At 39.9% G+C, this 18,786-nt stretch overlaps 1 protein-coding gene across 2 annotated transcripts in view; it reads right to left on the bottom strand.

Annotated features, from left to right (window-relative positions):
- LOC126091844 (vacuolar protein sorting-associated protein 35) overlaps positions 1 to 18,786 on the bottom strand; it is a 93,606-nt gene that overhangs the window by 73,993 nt on the left and 827 nt on the right. For both annotated transcript variants that reach the window (XM_049907100.1, XM_049907101.1), the window contains 4 exons: positions 15,228 to 15,429; positions 12,697 to 12,820; positions 7,763 to 7,961; positions 7,329 to 7,523 (listed from right to left, as the gene is read on the bottom strand). In XM_049907100.1, the coding sequence (XP_049763057.1) occupies positions 7,329 to 7,523; positions 7,763 to 7,961; positions 12,697 to 12,820; positions 15,228 to 15,429 (720 nt within the window). The remainder of the gene's footprint in view (positions 1 to 7,328; positions 7,524 to 7,762; positions 7,962 to 12,696; positions 12,821 to 15,227; positions 15,430 to 18,786) is intronic.

The raw sequence follows: 18,786 nt of genomic DNA, 5'->3' as shown, positions 1-18,786 counted from the left end.
TACTGCATGTTTTAGAGCTCCAAAAACAGGTCTCATTTTCACAACTGGCACAAACTATAGCAATTTTGCAGGAAAGTCCTATAGATTTTGTTATGTTCATATCAAAAGAACCTCCACAAAGATTACAACACAAACATTTCTTCATAAACTCAGTAAAAACAGGAAAGTCGACTAAAACATATTGTTCATTAGAAGCTTCATCTGTAATTTCACTTGCACAGTTTGATAACTTCTTTTTTGATGCACTGGTGGGCGTGTCTCCTTCACACATCTCAGCTGTACAAACGTCAGAACTTTCACCAGCATCAACAGGTGCTGAAGCAGAATCACTTGAACAAACGTTATTTGTAAATCTATTACCGCGAAACTTTCGCTTTTTAAATAATGATGCACTCCTAGGCATCGTAGAAACTACGCACTCACCACTGAAAGTCAAAACAAGACAGATAACAAACTCCAAATGAGCGACAAACTAAACTCGAGGCTCAAAACAAACACTCACAGATCAAAAACTGAACAATAAACACAGCTAGTCGTAAAAACAATGGTACCTATGGAAGGATCAAAGATTCTACAACTGAAGAGTGAAATCCACAGCCTTCTATATGTAATGTTTTCGGAAATGCGAAGATTTAAATGTGTACAAATCACAAGATGGGTAACTTTGCTGGGCGCACATGTAATTTTGAAAAATTAAATAAAAATACTTCCAATTGGAATTTCTTAACAAATTTTGCACCATTTTAAGCAGAAAATTTCAAATTAAGTTATAAGGTTAAAAACTGAAAATGTGAATTTTTTCCATTTTCCGGCATTCCAACTCCCCTTAACAAGGAAGAGTGAAGTCAAGAATTTATACAAATGTAGTATTTTACTGCAGAGTGATAGGTACAGGGTATTTTGCACAAAGAAGAAGAAAAATTATGTTTACTGCTAATGCTATTACCACCACCACCACCACCACCACCACCACCCCCGCCGCCTTTGCTTTTAGAACTAGGGACAATCTAGTTAATTTTAGCATGACAATTAATAATAGTTGATAATTTAAAAAAAAATTGTATATTTGCAGAAGGCTTTTGATATTGTGGAATGGATAAAATGCTTTTCACTCTTATGATACTGTCGTGTTAACTACAGGGATTTTGACTACTGTGCACTTAGTGTTTGCAGCTCTCATGTCACATGCTGATGTTGGTTATTTGTTAATGTTGGTCGTCGTCAATTGGATGATTGGATACAATAACCAATGAGAATTGCTGAATCTAATTATTTCTTTCAGCAGAAGGTGCAAATTTATTACATTTGTTTTTGATATGGAGAGTGCCAGAATAACTTTTACTGATCTGGTTATTATAAATTTTAAGGTTGGTTACCGATTTTCGAATTTCTTTGTTGATTAGGGGGAGGCTTGATGTCTAGGTTACATTGGAATATCAACAATATTATGAAAAGAACAGACTGCTACTCGCTATAAAGATGATATGCTGAGTTGCAGACAGGCACAATGATAAAACTGTTACAAATAAACTATCGGCCCAAAGCCTTCTTCAGAAAAGAAACACACACACACACACACACACACACACACACACACGCACACACACACACACACACACACACCTCTTACAAACATGACCACTATCTCAAGCCGTCTCGGCAAGAATGCATCTGATATGCATAAAATAGGAGTGATAATCTGGAGTGGGGCAGAGAAATGGGAAGGATAGCAGGGAACAGGTGAAGGGAGAAGAATCGGAGCTGCCTGGCAGAGCATGATTGCACTGGGAGTGAGCAGCACTCAATGAGTGCGAGGGGAGGCAGCAAATTGTGGGAGGTGACAGGACAGAGGACAGTGAGGCCGGAAACTGTTGGATGGAGGGTGTCACATCCTATACCACCTCTGCTGCAATCATTGCTTAACTTTTTATATTGGTATGCCAACTTACTTAAATCTTGATAACCTGCCAATGTAGCAGCGGTAACCGATCTAACATTTGCGCCAGACACTTGTATTATAAAGGTGTTGCTGATCGCTGTGCCATGTTCTTCCTGTTTACATATCTCTGCATTTGAATATGCATGCCTATACCAGTTTCTTTGGTGCTTCAGTGTAGAAGTAACTGAACTACTATCCTCCTCTCCCAACCCCCACCCTTTCCCCCTCACATTTTGACGTAAGCTCATTTGGTCTTCCATTGTACATTCCCTATTTATTGAACTAGTTTCTGCTATTAAGAGAATCTCCTTCAAGCAGGGATATCTATCAAGTAACTTTATCTAGGATGAAGTCTAATCCTTTTATAATTTATCATGAACTGATTCATTCATTACAATATAACTTTCAGCTTAATCTACCAACCCATTCCCTTTGTATTTAAGTATACAGGAAATTTAGTACAAGCTGGTGTGGGGTTAAGCTAACAGTCACCAACAAAATATACAGTTTTTCCCGATACTAACTTGCATTACAGCTGTGTCAATTTGGGACTGAACATGCTGCCTGAATAAGTGCACTAAGTGAACATTACTGATTAGAGTCTCCAAACCTTTCAGCCATCTATAACCTTGGTCCTCCTCTTGGCCATTTGCTTCATCTCCATTTCATATATCTTCTTCGGAATCCTCTTGTTTTCCATTCTCTATAAGTGCCCATACCATCTTGGCCTTGGTGTTTCTATCCTGCTCTGCAGAGGTTCCTCTTACACGGTTTCTCTTACCCTTCCATTCCTCATCCTCTCTCTTCTTGTTACTCCTTTCCAACTTACCAGGAATCTCATTTCATATTCCTATAATCTGCTTAGATCTCTCTCTTCACTAATCATCTTTCAGATGCGTAGGTCAAGTGTTGGGTCGTAGCAACTTTTATGTATTACTTCCTTTCTTTTTTAGTGGGATGTTTTTGTTCCAAACCAGACTCCTGAAACTTTGCAGAAATGCTTCTGCCTGTCTGCCATGTTCACTAATCGCTCTCTCATTTCTTCCATTGACCTGTATCACACGTTTGTTTATCTCCAATCCTTATTCTGCTAGTTGGTTTATCTTTCTTTCGCACTGTAATCAGGATCTTACCTTTGTTTATATTAAATTTCATTCCATACTGTCTCTCAGTTTCTTCCCAAGCATCCAACTGTTCCTGAAACTTAACAACAACAACAACAACAACAACAACAACAACAACCACCACCACCACCACTAGTTTTCTCAGATCAAATCATCCACAAAACACTGCTTTAGTCTTGTTTTCTCCAGTTTTTTTTTCTTCTGAAACCTTATTTATTATATCATCTAAGAACACAATGAAGAGGAGCGGTGACAATGCTCTGCCCTGTTCCACACCACTTGTTTCCTGGAATAAATCTGGATTTGAATAATGTTCCCTAACAATGTTAAAATCTGCTGCATTCTTACTGTTTCAATTCTTGGAGGCTCTTCTCCAATGGACTCTCGCAACTTGCTAAACAAACTGTTAATGTTCCACATAGAGGTATCGCCATGTATTCTCTTGCGAATGGACCTTTTCACATTTGCATTTGCACTCCTTTCCAAACTTTCCCCACAGCATCCAACTGTATCACCTTCATTTATGCCTGAAAGGCACAGAGTCTGTATTCTTGCTTCTAAACCAGTGATGACTATTAAATACGTTTCAACTATTGGAGATGTCTCCACAAGGCGCTCATTAGCCAACCTGTTACAGTCATTCTGATGAAACCACTAGCTACAAGTTTGTGCTGTACCCACAATGCACGAGAGCCTAATTTTCCCGTTACTCACTTGAGGTAATACTCACAGCAATCCATTATAGGAATAAACAAACTGTACAGATAATCACAGGGGAAAAAACATCAATTTTCAGCAAAGAAATGCTGGCACACATGATAGAATTCACAGGTTCTCCAAGTAACGAAATGTGTGCTGAAATGTACAAACACAAACCAATAACTGCACTCTGAAGAAGCTCAGGCAAAGGCAATATTCACTTACCTGAAATATCACATTACTAGAGACATAACAATCTTGCACAAAATCTCAAATCCATGCAAACATTACGAAGGGTAAGCAAACTTTTAACCACTATCTTAAGAAATGAAAGTTGTTTTATTAATTTTTTGTTTGTTAACAGGTACATGTCTGTAGCCTTTGTACACATTAAAATCACCACACCACAGGCGTCATTAGAGGGGCAAAAACGAAATGATACAGCACATCAATACATAAATCAATAATTCATTTTTTGCATATGAAAGAGTAAGTCCACGCTGAGTTGGCTGAAGTGCACAGATATCATGCTTCACCATATGACACAGTGGTTATGTGATGCAGATGCTTCCATTATGGTAAATTAAATCTGAATGATGATGAATCAGTAATCACAATGATGGTCCTGGTACTTCAAGATTGGCTTATTGTATTAAAGCGATAGTGGAAAAAGTGAAAATCAGTCATAGATCAGTATTTTGCACAATATTTTGAACACCACAAAGATCGTAACCCCCTTGGTTCTAAACCTGTCCGGACCTGCTCAAAACACCTGCCAAACTTAGGCAGCAGTTACCTAATTACCAAAGCACATGTTGGGGGTGTCAATACGACTCTGCAGAAAGCCAACTGCAGAAGCATGTGAGGCAAAGACCCAACCATAATTGGGTAAGGTGTTGCTGAACGTTTCCTGGTACTGTCTTTCGTAGGATGTTAAGATGATGTGTCACAGGCAGCTGTCCAAGGGGCATTTTTGCTCCAAGATAATACCCCACCCCTCATTCTGCGCAGGGCAGTCACATATGCTGCATATTTGGGCTCTAAACTTTTGCCTCAACCCTTTATTTTCTTGACATGGTACCTATACCTGGTCCGCTGAAATATATCATTTGACAGCTCGCATGTAGTGGATTATACTGCGATTGCGAAATTTCAATAGCTGCCACCGCACATGCCCATGGCTGACAACTCTGAAGCATGTTTTGTAAATGTAGGTTACAATCAACATATATATATAAGCCATCACATAATAATGTATGTATACATAATGACAACAAAGAATATTTTTCCAACAATGGAGAGAACCACTACAGAGAAAGCATTTGACAGTACACAAAACTAGGAAATAAACAACACCCAAAGTTAATAACAATGTCCGAGACATCATTCCAAATTGTAACCATAACAGCTGCACATGAAATGTTGTATAACAATGTAAACCTAAGCATACGAAAGACTACGCTATTCACAATTGTAGAATGAAATAAAGAAAAAGATGTACAGCATTCTTGGTTGCAGAGAGAGACAGACTTAATTCTGTATACATTTACACTCACCAGTTTACCAAGTCAATGGCTCATCCAGTTCTCTTCCACTACCAACTGAATTTTTCACTGCCAGTATTTGGCTGGCAAGGGGAGGAGAGGCAGTGGCCTGAAGTTCCTGATCAAAAGACTTTCTGCCAATTTCCTGGTTTAAATACCAAACCTCTCCACAGTGTGCCTCAAAGTGAGAGCATCTGACACTGCTGATAGTGATATGTCAGTCAGATGGAGATGTGCAGCATGGTGGACCCCCTTGTGCTATTTGCGTGGGGTAGGAGGCAATGTGCAGGCGCAGGGTTCCGCCCTCTCCCTTCCCTCACATCATCATCCAACACAAAACAGTAGTACACCCCCCCCCCCCCCCCACACCCCTAGTTTTACAAATACTGTAATGGAGCATGTTGTAAATAAATAAACAAAAGTTATCATCAGAAACAGCACCAACACTACCATTGTGGTTATTCATCAGGAGAAATCATTAACTGTTCATTCTAATTCAGAATTCTACCTATGGTCTGTGCTTTTCTAATAAGTTTACTAACAATGTCTACATTTTTGCCCATGAGGTGGTGCCTACGGAAGCAAAACCTGATGTAATAGCCTTTCTACTTCCGTTATGGTAATAGACTTGTTATTATTTCTAATTTAAGTCTTAACATCACTCCAATTCAATCGGGTTGAAACGGGAGTGATAAGGTGGTAGACGAATTACAATATGACCTCCTTTCCTTGCAATTTCATCTACAACATATACACATATCACAGGTTTATTTTGTTTTACAAGTGAAAATAACAGTAGCTTTGTCATGTTCATGTCGGCAGCAATGTCTCTCTCCTGCAACCCTGGCAGCATAGTTTCCTTGTTGTCACAAGTTGTTGGAGTTTTGTCTAATATCACAGAATGGCAAAGTGCATTATCTATTACAACCATTGCTGTAACATTAAAAACCACTGGAGAAATAGTGGATGGTCCATATCTTCCTGGTAATCACAGGTTTTTCTCGATCGAAAGTCTAAAAGGGCTTCACACATAAAACCATTTGAAGAACCTGCATGGGCCACAACTTATCTGGCTCCTCTTCCCGTTAGCTGATGACCACTGCTATTCAGAGAATCACCTATCCAGCATTTATCAACTGCTTCTCCAGCTTGGGTGCAGGTTTCATCTAACCATCTAACTGAATGTATACCCTTCCCAACAATTTTATGTACGGAAATACTACAAGCCGCAATAACACAAGCTTTTCTGAGCAAAAGTTTCTGTCCAGCTAATTATTTTAAGCAACTGCTCACACTTTTTAGTTCTTTGATTGAGTCCAGTTTTTGAGGTATGCTCTAAACCTTTATCAGCAGGAACTGATACATGGCCCTGAAAATAAATATTCTTTTTCTTGCTCGTAAAACTCCTGCATCCTTCATAGCAATTCCCAAGCATGACTAATGCCACAAATGGTAATAAACAAACACTAGTTGAAGTGGTAACATAACATGACTATATAGAAGCACGCAGTTGCACACTAATGCACAATGTTTACACAGAAGCTGGCAATGTGGTAGTGTTGATGCCAGAACCAGATTTTGTAGCTGGGCTGTAATTGGTTCACATACTGCCAACCCACAGTGCATATGTAATGACTATGAAGTGACATGTTTCAGTGGTTCAAGGTGTTTTTTTTTTTAACTTCTTCCTCTTTTGTCAGATAAAGAAACCACTGAGTGGCAGGCATTTTCAAAATCATGACAGGTGGTTTTTGAGGTGGAACATTTCCTGAACAGGTCAAACTAAAACTTCTATAAACAAGGTCACCACCAAGCCATCCACCATTCGGAAAAATGTATTGAAATTAAGGGTGAATGTGTAGGGAAGGATTAAAGCATTACCACATTTCATATTAACTGATTTCAGATGAGTAAAACTTTATGGCAACCCTCATAATTTATAAATATTTTCTGGGACTTTGTGCATTATAAACTAGTTCTTATAAATTTTGTTAATAAGATGTTCTCACAGTGATGCCTTACCTTGCGGTACTTATCAAGGTTGACTGTCTCCAGTTGTGAAAGGCGCACAAGGTTTGTCCCAACCAAAATTCTTAACTCCTCACGTTCCTTTTCTCGCCTCTCTCTATCCCTTGAATGTCCTTGATGTTGCATACGCACCCACAGTTTATTCATCTCAGCAAAGTTCATTAATACAAAATCAATTGAGTCTCGCACCTATAAAAGCATCACAATTTCATGTTACTAAATATTACACAGTTCATATAAATAGGAAGTAGAAATTTACTTGTCTTCAGAATGAGCTAATTAGCAACGGAGTCACAGAAAACAAACATTTATTTACAAAAGTCTTTAACTGTCAGGAGAAAGAGTGAGTGTGTGTGTGTGTGTGTGTGTGTGTGTGTGTGTTTGTGTTTGTGTTTGTGTTTGTGTTTGTGTGTGTGTGTCACTCTTACCGTTCCCTCAGCTTCATCATCTACGTCTGCAACATCGGGCAGCACATTACGTGTACACTGCAAAAGATAGTTGCGAAGGAAGAGACCACGTAGGGGATGCTGCACCCCGCGGCACATCTCCACCAAATCACGCAATAAATCACGCTTGCGGCATGTGCCAGTCTTTATGTAAACAAGACCTACAGTAATCAGCAGATACCTGAAACAGTATTTCCATTTCAGGGTTTCATCACTGGCAATAATATTATACCTGCAAGCCAGTTACAACTTTTATACACTACAGTAAATAAATAATACAATCACTATAACTATTCTTTCTTTGACAGATAAATATCTACACTGATGTCAATGCTATTGCTGCTAAAAACCTATGTTGTATGATCTACGACACAGTCAAATGAAAATGAGACAGACAAAAAAAGTAAGTAAACTATTTATTGTTTCAAGAGTAATTGCCAAAACTGTTAATACATTTATCCAATTGTGAGACAAGATGATCAGTGTCTGCATGGAAAAATGTTTGTAGTTGCCCACAGAATCCTGACTGTATGCAGGTGTTCACCTTTTCAGGGCTCCAAAAATTTGGAAATTGCATGGGGAGAGATTGAGACTGTATGGAGGATGTGTAAGAGCTTTTCAGCTTCTGCAGTGCACTCTAAACAATATTAGGGCAGGCCACATATCGTCAAGGTGGTTTTGACTACACTGCTGAAGTTTCAGCGGGAGGTCCTTACACATCTTCCATACACTCCCAATCGGCCCCTGTGTGATTTCCATATTTTTGGAGCCCTCCAGAAAAACATCTGTGGCCTCATATTATTCAAGAGTCATCCTGTGGTATTTAATAACCAACATGATTGCCTGTGCATCACAGCACTGGTCTCATGGGCTTCTTGAGGAAAATGGTATATAAAAAGTTTAAACACTAGGGCTGCAGACCTTGAGGTCAATGGCTAAAAAATTATCGAAGTTCCGAACTGAAATGAGTGGGGAAGAAATTACTCAGTATTTAAAGGTCAAGTTTAAGAGTTGCACCATGAATTGTGAGTGGCATTACAGTCACCCAGTAAAAGGGAGTGGGGGTGTAGCAGGGAGATCAACTCTATGATCTCACAGTATGAAATCTATTCCTTAAGAGGGAGGCAGAGTTTCTTTTTGTTATGGTTTTAGGGCGCAAAACTGCAAAGATCATTAGCGCCCGGTCTGTGACTTAGGAAAAGGTATACACTCGCGCGCGCGCGCGCACACACACACACACACACACACACACACACACACACACACACACACACACACACACCATCCATACATATATATACACTTGTGTCTGTATATGTGTGGATGGATACGTTTGTGTGTGCGAGTGTATACCTGTCCTTTTTTCCCCCTAAGGTAAGTCTTTCCGCTCCCGGGATTGGAATGACTCCTTACCCTCTCCCTTAAAACCCACATCCTTTCATCTTTCCTTCTCCTTCCCTCTTTCCTGACGAAGCAACCAGAGGTTGCGAAAGCTCGAATTTTGTGTGTATGTTTGTGTGTCTATCGACCTGCCAGCGCTTTTGTTTGGTAAGTCTCATCATCTTTGTTTTTATATATATATATAAGATGATGAGACTTACCAAACAAAAGCGCTGGCAGGTCGATAGACACACAAACAAACACAAACATACACACAAAATTCTAGCTTTCGCAACCAACGGTTGCCTCGTCAGGAAAGAGGAAAGGAGAGGGAAAGACGAAAGGATTTGGGTTTTAAGGGAGAGGGTAAGAAGTCATTCCAATCCCGGGAGCGGAAAGACTTACCTTAGGGGGAAAAAAGGACAGGTATACACTCGCACACACACACATATTCATCCACACATATACAGGCACAAGCCTGTATATGTGTGGATGGATATGTGTGGATGGATATGTGTGGATGGATATGTGTGTGTGCGCGCGCGCGCGAGTGTACACCTGTCCTTTTTTCACCCCTAAGGTAAGTCTTTCCGCTCCCGGGATTGGAATGACTCCTTACCCTCTCCCTTAAAACCCAAATCCTTTCGTCTTTCCCTCTCCTTTCCTCTTTCCTGAACATACACACAAAATTCAAGCTTTCGCAACCAAAGGTTGCTTCATCAGGAAAGAGGGAAGGGGAGGGAAAGATGAAAGGATGTGGGTTTTAAGGGAGAGGGTAAGGAATCATTCCAATCCCGGGAGCGGAAAGACTTACCTTAGGGGGAAAAAGGACAGGTATACACTCGCACACACACCCATATCCAACCGCACATACAGCAGAGGTGCATGATCTGGGGACCACTATATGTAGGTGGACCAGAGCCATGCTTAGTGGAAGGAAGGTAGAGGCTACCATGTTGAATGAAAAGATGGTATTAAGACCACTAGAGGCTGCCCACAAGGAGGAGTTTTGTCCCCTCTAGTGTGGAATCTAGTGGTGAACGAATTCACTGAGGAACTAAATTCCAGACAGTGCTTCTGCCAAGGATACGCAGATGACCTTGTCGTGGTAATACTTGTCAAATTCACTGACACAGTTAGGAATATGGCACAAGGAGGGTTGGACATTGTGCAAAAATGGTGCATTAAACAGGATCTAAGAATTAATCCTAAGAAGACTGTCGTGGTGCCATTTACGAAGAGACATATTCAGCGTGCAAGTTGGAATCTAAAGCTCTTCGATGAAACTCTGAAATATCTAGGGGTAACCTTGGATGAGAAGCTAACTTGGACCCCTCATATTAAGAGTATCTGCTCCAAGGCAAAAAGCACTTTAGTGAGTACTAGGAGGGCTTGTGGCAAAAACTGGGGCTTAAGCCCCAGGGGTATGCACTGGATATACACCACAGTGGTTAGACCTAGAATTTCCTATGAGGCCGTAGTGTGGTGGAAGAAGGTAGAACAGCGGGTTGCTGTTAAAGAGCTTGCTAAGGTGCAGAGATTGGCCTGCTTAGCCATAAAAGGCGGAATTAGCAGCACACCAACCACTGGAATGGAAGCCATGCTGGACATGCCTCCACTTCACCTTTGGGTTAAGATGGAGGCAGCAGCTGGGACATACAGACTTAAAACTGGCCAAAACTGGGTCTCATTTGGATATCCAGAATCACACACTAACATAGTGAGTGAGGTAAATATAGGTATGGGTGGGGAAATGCCCGCTGATTATATAATAGCTCCTAACTGCTTCGACAAGCCCTACAATATAATAATTGGAAGTAGGGAGCAGTGGGAGAAAACAGTTCGACACTGTACAGGGGACATCGTTTGGTTCACCGATGTGTTGAAAACAGATCAAGGCGTTGGGGCAGGGTTGTACGGAGTTCAGCCAAGACTGGAGAGCAGCATCTCTCTAGGGAAACTGGCCTCTGTATTCCAAGCCGAAATTACTGCAATCAGGGCATGTGTGGAGGAGAATATGAGTAGGTGCTACATGATCATAGCATCTACATATATTCAGACAGCCAGGCAGCCCTGAAATCATTGGCAGCTCCTGCAACAAGCTCTAAGATTGTTGCAGATTGCCACAGGGCTCTGGTGGACCTAGTGTAGGTCCCTGGCCACTCAGGGATCTGTGGCAATGATTAAGCCAATAGATTGGCTAGTATGGGGGCAACAACTCCATTTATTGGACCGGAACCTGTCTTGACAATCACCAAGGCTATGATCAAATTAGAACTACGGAACTGGCTTAGGAAACAGCACGTAGCATATTGGACCAAGGTCCATAAACAAAAACATGGTAAGGTAATGATGCCCAAGCTATGTTTTAAAAGAAGCTCTGTAATCCTGGGATTGAACAGGAAAGAGATCAAACTCATGACTGGACTGATGACCGGCCATGGGAACTTCAAAAAACACCTACTCACTTGGGTATAATGGAAGAGGACCCTAAATGTAGGATCTGTGATGAGGGTGAAGAAACTGCATCACACCTAATCTTTGAATGCATGGCATTGGAGAGTAAAAGATACAGAATCTTCGGGACAACTAGACCTGAAGAAACTGTGTCTAACAAAAACTGGTAGAGGGTCTCCTTGCACTATTTAAGGGCACTGGTTGGCTTCACTAGATATACAGGGAGCGATACCGCACAATAAACCTAGTTTCGGTGCGGGCAGTGGTGGGTTAGACCTAAGCTGTTTTAGATCTCCCGATCAAATCAAATCAGCTTTAAGTTACAGGCATGCCAGGAGGAAAGTCACAAGTTATTAACATATTTAAGTCCATTGCAAGATTTAGGCAATAATAGAGGAGTTGGAAGCATAATGAAAATTCAGTATTAGTGATGGTGGAATAAGAAATTTTACAAAGTTAGTGCAACAAAGTAAGTGGTAACTTGGTAGACAACTTCTCAGATTCGTTGTCACAGCGCGTATATACTCAATGTCTTTATTAGCAGCAAACAGTGACACAGGTTCATTTAATCAGCAAATATAAAGTATAATGATTATGTCTGACATTAAACATATTGCTTTGGTATTAGTCCATGCTATTTATAAATTTAAGTTCACTATGTATCTAAATATTCTTGAAGAATTATAGCAACACTTGTTTCCCGTATACAGCAAACAAAAAAGGGACAAAAGAATGCCATGTCCATAACAAAAATCCTCATTCAGACAACAAATTGGAAAGTCATGAAATGTTGTAATAGGAAACTGTTTAACGATTAGATTATATAAATTTAAACTGCAAAACCTAATTTTCAACCTGTTCCTCTCCTCCCTCCTCTCCAGTGTAAACATTTCACTACTGCTACAGAAAAACAAACAATCTTGATCACATGAAACATGTCTGTGGTCGTTATGTCCAACTTTTAAAACTACTACTGATTTAAGGAAAACAAATTTCACCATTACCAGCACTTTTTTTCGCCCACCATTAAAAACAATTGTTAGAGGTAGTTGACAAAAGTATTACAAATAGATACTTACAACCTAGGAACAATATTGCCTGCATACTGCACCAGTTCATAGAGATCTGCAACTTTTCGACCCTTTTGAAACTCATCCAGGAGGTAGAGCTCTAGGTGACGTAATTCGTCTGTGATTGACATATCTACACATTCGTTGTCAAGGTGTCTACAAATGAACTACCTGCATAAACAGCTGTAACAAGTGAAAAGCAGTTGCTAGGGCAGGGCTCAACACCTAGCAGACCCACATGAACCTGAAATAGAATTCTCCTGTCAGAGCATGCTGGCAGTTTCCCCTCCCTGGTAACAGACTAATCTGTAGCATGGCCCAAAATCTACGTTAGCTTGGAGCATGTCCCTTTGGTTGTGAACATGTGTGAAGGCATGTAATGTGACTATGAACTACAGGCTGTGGTAACAGATTGATCTACGGTGTAACCAGGATACATTAGCTCCATTAGTTAATGGAATTTTTGCTATAAAAAAAACAGAAGGTAAATTCAGAAAAGTTTTTATTGCATAACTAGACAAATTAGCGCATTTTATGAGCTATATACTGCACATCAACTGTGAAAATGAGTTTATATGACAAGACCACTAGTATGGAGCAAAGGTTGGATTGGTGTAGGAGGAGAAGGAAATTGGTCGATTCTTTTCAGTGCCACCATTACAGCATTAGTCATTTCAAGAAACAAAGAAAAACATAAATCTGGGTGTCCAGACAGAGATTTGAACCTCTCCCAGATTGGAGTCCACTGTCTTACCACTGTGGCGTCTCACTTGGTGGTTAGATTGGAAAGTAGCAAACTGGTTATGAGTTGGCAAAGCCAACATGTGCAAATACAAGTTAAAAGTTTCTGTAACAGACTTATTTGCAGCATAGGCCAAGATGCTTATTTTATGTTCTTTCCTTTATAAATAACTAAAACACGATAAAATCAGGAAAGCCGAACTATTTAAACAGAGAAATATCCAACATCAGCACATTATGTGGGGGTACCCAGAAGAAACTGAACTAATTTTATGGAGGGAAGAGCTTCTGTAATACCGCATTTTGCAGAGTGAACATTCCAGAGTCTGTACGCAAGTAGGTCAGGACTAGTTTTGGCAGAGTTTATAGTGGCAAGTTTTTTGTGCAATTGTCATTTTTGCAATGGCTGATTTTAGTAAACAGCATCAGGTCGTGAAATTCTGTTTTCTGCTTTGTAAAAAAATGGAACAGAAACTCTTGAAACGTTAAAAGTGGCATACAATGAAGATGCTATAGGAAAAACTCAAGTGTCTGAGTGGTTTTCCCATTTAAAAAATAGTGAAATGTTAACTGATGACAAACCTCATTATGGTCGTCCTTGCCCTGCCCAAACACATGAAAATGTTGAAAACATTCATGCAATCATCAACAGAGGTTGACAATGGACCACTGAAGAAATTGTGGAGCTGTTGGGAATGACTGAGTTTAGTGCAGCGAATTGCGAAAGAATATTCAGGAACAAAAAGGACGGCTGTTTAATTCAAGCCATGACCGCTGAACAAAAACAGAATTGCATGAAAACATGCTATGCTTTGAAAGAAGAGGCCTGAAATCATCCAAACATTTTTTCAAAAATTATAACAGGTCATAAAACTTGCTGCTATACTTACAATCCAGAATCAAAGCAACAATAAAGTCGGTGGAAGAAGTTCACCTCACCCCAAGAAAGAGTGTCAGGTGAAACCTAACATTAAGCAATACTGATTTATTTTTTCAATCTGAGGAGTCATCCATTCAGAGTTTGTTCCGCAGGGTCATACAGTAAACCAGGCTCTCTCTACATGGAAGTTTTGAAAAGACTGTGCAACAGTGTGCAGCGGAAGCACCTTTATTTGTGGCAGTTGGGTGACTGGTTTTTCCATCACAATGCCCCTGCTCACACAGCCATATCTACATGACATTCTTGACCAAAAATGGTATGACCCCTGTTCCTCCCCCCACCCATACTCACCAGACCTTGCAGCTTTTTCTTTGTGTCCTTGAACAAAAAGAGACATGGAAGTAAAGTTATTTGACGATGTTGCTGAGTTGAAGAAAGGAACGATGGAGACCCTGATAAGCATCACAAAAGATGAATGTAAACAATATTTTAAAACATGCAATAAAAGACACATGTATTATTGGAAGTGGAGAGTACTTTGAAGGGATTGATGGTTTATGCTCCAAATGTGAATAAATAAGTTAATAACAAAAAAATAAGTTCAGTTTCTTTTGGGCAACCTTTGTATACATTCAAGGCTTAAGAGAGGGGTGAGGGCAGCAAACAGGTGAGGCATGCTTGGGAGTGTAGAGGTAAAGTTTGTAATGTGTGGAGATATTAATATTGGCCCAAGGGAGGCACACAGGTTATTTGCTCAAGGAAAAACTCTTGTAACATCCACACACAATAAACTTGGTTTCTCTGATTTTTCTACATAATAAGAGAAGGCTAGAGTGAAGTTCACATCGTAATTGATATTCTGGCATTACAATACTGAACACACACTACAGTATAGATATATAATATAAGTAAAGGATACAAAGTTCATAATAGCTCTTCGGTGACAGCAACGACGTTCTCAGTTCACCGAGCATAGTGGATGCATGCTTTAGCCCATCCATGAGCTTGTTCTTATCTAGGCAGCGCTTCATCTGGAAGGCCTGCACCTTGACCACACCAAGGGCCTCATCCAGCAGCTTCTCCTGCTCCTCCACAGGAGAAAGCTGCACTGGGCTGGTTGGCTGCAACAAGGAGATAACAGATGGGGGCAATGCATCACAACACGCGGAACATTGATATATAAACAACATATTTCAATGAGGTGACTTCAAAAAGTGAGTTACAGATTATTACACTATGCCAAGTAAATTTTACTGAATTCTGCACTACACTTCAAAGCCATACACCGTTTTTCAAGTCACCAAGTTTCTTTAAACATCAGTTGGAATGTTCTACCAATCACTCAATTCCTCGACACTAGAAATCCACTCCTTGGTCACGAAGACATTCGAGAGCTGCTGTGTGAATGTCCTCATCACTGCAGAATCATTCATCCCAGATGTTCCTTCAGCTTGCTGAAAATATGGAAATTGTATGGGGCAATATCCTCATTCCTTCTCAGTTAGCATTAGCCTTATCTGTGTATTCCTGGTCAAACTGTTGATATAATTACACTATAACTGGACATGACATTGTATTTGGACCATATGCTGCCAGGATTTCATGCTGAATCTGTATGCAGTTTAGACATTTTAGCCACAAAAAGCTGGGTATGCCACAAAGCTGAACGCAGAGGCACATTTGAAGGTTGTCAGGAAGGATGTTGGGAGGAAGGGAGGAGAGAAGGAGGGGGGGGGGGGAGGGAGGGGCAGGGGCAGCAGTAGTTCCAATGAGGGAGCAAGGGTGGAGTACAAGATAGGTAAAAGTTTACTGTATGGTATTCACAATCTGTGTATCTTTATCTACGATCCACAAGCTACGTCGCAGTGTGTGGCAAAGGGTACTTTGTGTACCACAGCACTTCCTCCATTTCCTGTTGCAGTCTTTGACAATTTGCGGAAGAGTGATTGCCAGTAAGCCTGTGTGTGAGGTCGAATCCCTCTAATTTTACCTTCATAGCCTTTTCATAAGATATGTATAGGAGGAAGGAATATAGCTTTTGACTCTTCTACGAACATACATGCTTACAACTTTTAACAATAAACCACACTGTGATGCAGAATGCCTCTCTTGCAGCTTCTGGGACTGGTGTTAGTTGATCAGCTCTATGATGCTTTTGTATTTACTAAAAGAACCTGTAACAAAATGTGCTGTTCTTCTTTGAATTTCCCTCTATCAGTTCTATCGGATAAAATACTGACAAGCAATATTCAAGTATTTGTAGAGCGAATGTTTTGTAAGCTACTTCCCCTGTTGACGGGCTATACTCCATGAGGATTCTTACAATTAATTTGTGATTATTTTTATGTAGTCATTCCACACCAAATCTGTACGCATCTAATCCTACATATTTTATGGAAGTAGCTGCTTCTAGTGATTGTTCTTTAATTTTGTAATCATAAATAAAATTGCATCTTTCTGACTACATATATGCAATACATTACATTTGCTTTACGTTGAGGGTCAACTGTCACTCCCTGCAGATCTTCCTGCATTTTAAAACAATTTTCTAGCACTCTCTCCTCTGTATGTAACAGCCTCATCTGCGGAAAGTTTCATGGAACTTCTGATGTTATCTACTAGATTTCATGCATATTGTGAAAAGGAATGGTCCACTATGACCCCCCTGGAGCATACCTGAAGCTACCTTTACTTCTGAAGACATATCTCCATTCAGAATGACATGCTGGGTAATGGTTGCTAGAAACTGTTCAATCCAGTCACACAACTGGGCAGATATTCCCATAAACTTGTATTTTGTTCATTAGGCACCGTGTGCAAGTGTATTGAAGGCATTCCATAAATCAAGGTACACGAGATCTAATTGGGAACCTGTATCTACTGATTACTGGGTCTTAAGATTGAACAGAGCAAGCTGCAGTTCATGCGATTGTTGATTTTGGAACCCATTGTGGTTCCTTTGGCCTCCAGAAATGCCATAATACGCAAACACAAAACATGTTCCAAAATTCTAACACTGACCAATGTCACGTGATACAGACCTACAATTTTGTGCATCTGTGAACCTTCTTGAAAATGGAAATGACCTGTGTTTTTTTTCTAATCATCAGGAACACTTCACTCCTCTGAGACAAATTATTTTGCATATCTTATGTAGAATCATACTGGTATCCCATCAGGTCCAGTGGCCTTCCCTGCTGAGCTATTTCAGTTGATTTTCTAAGCAGTGGTCACTTATTTTGATAGCAGCCATTTTGTCATTTGTTTAAAGGAGTCGCTATAGCACGATCTTCCTCTGTGAAACAGTGCTGAAAAAATGTTTAGTATTTCAACCTTTTTTGTATTGTCTTGCGTTTCAATTCCATCATGTTCACAGAGGCCTGAATAGATGGATTCAATCCATCTAGTCATTTAACAAATAAACAAAATTCTTAGGGTTTTCTGTCACAGAGAATTTTACTTTCAAATTTGGTGAACTCTTCACGCATGGCCATCCTTATATTAATTCTGGTTTTGTTTAATTTTTGTTTGTCTGTGAGACTCTGGCTATGTTTGAATTTTCAGTGAAGTTATCTTTGCTTTTGTAGCAGTTTCCTAAGACAGCTGTCTAACCGCAGCACGTCTTTTCCATCCCTCACAACTCCACTCGGCATATGCCTAGGCCTATCTAAAGTGTATGGTACAATGCTCTTCTATTTTGTTCATTGATACTCAACATAATTAGTGCTGGAAATGAACTTTTCCTGCTGACCAGTTAGGTAATCCAAAACCTGTTTCTTCTCGCTCCTGATATCTTCTTGAAGTCTGTATTTGTCCTAAAGAACAGCTGCATCATAGTTTGCAGCTGGAGGTAGCCAATGGGAGGATGGTAATTGAGTAGCCAACAAGCTCTTAACCAGACATCACCTATGTGTAAAAAAAAAACAGAAATCTTTTGCGTCCTGAGAACACCCCTTCATTCACCTGCTCTTGAAATCTTTTATTTGAGTATGTAATACTTCTGCATTTACTTGTAAATGTTGTAAAAGTTATTGATGTCTGATAGATTAATACATAGTTTGGGTCGTGATGAACTGTTGTATTGCCCAAGGTCTATGTAGGTCTGATGGCAATAGTTTTATTTACACAAACTAGGGTTTATTCCCACATGGACTACTAAAACTTTCCATTAAAAACTTATCCTTGTTTATCCCTGTGACAAAAAGCACTTGATAACATCTCTACATCACTGAATATTGAGAATCAACTGCTGCTTTGAAATCTTAATTATCCACAATTAATCATTGCAGCTATATCAACAGTGAACTGCAGAAATGGTCCGTATCATTTTGTTTTGGCACACATTATGAAACGTCAATTCTGCTGATACTACAGTTTTTATTATTCTAAACATTCATATGAGGACGCCTTGTATATGAGAGGGAGGGGAAGAGAAGTTGTTGACAGTAACATTAAAAAGCCTACTGGAGTGATTTTAA

Source organism: Schistocerca cancellata, chromosome 7, assembly GCF_023864275.1.
Source record: "Schistocerca cancellata isolate TAMUIC-IGC-003103 chromosome 7, iqSchCanc2.1, whole genome shotgun sequence".
Classification (NCBI taxonomy): Eukaryota; Metazoa; Arthropoda; class Insecta; order Orthoptera; family Acrididae; genus Schistocerca; species Schistocerca cancellata.
Note: the sequence above shows the minus strand (reverse complement) of the source record. Positions and strands in the feature narration are given on the sequence as shown.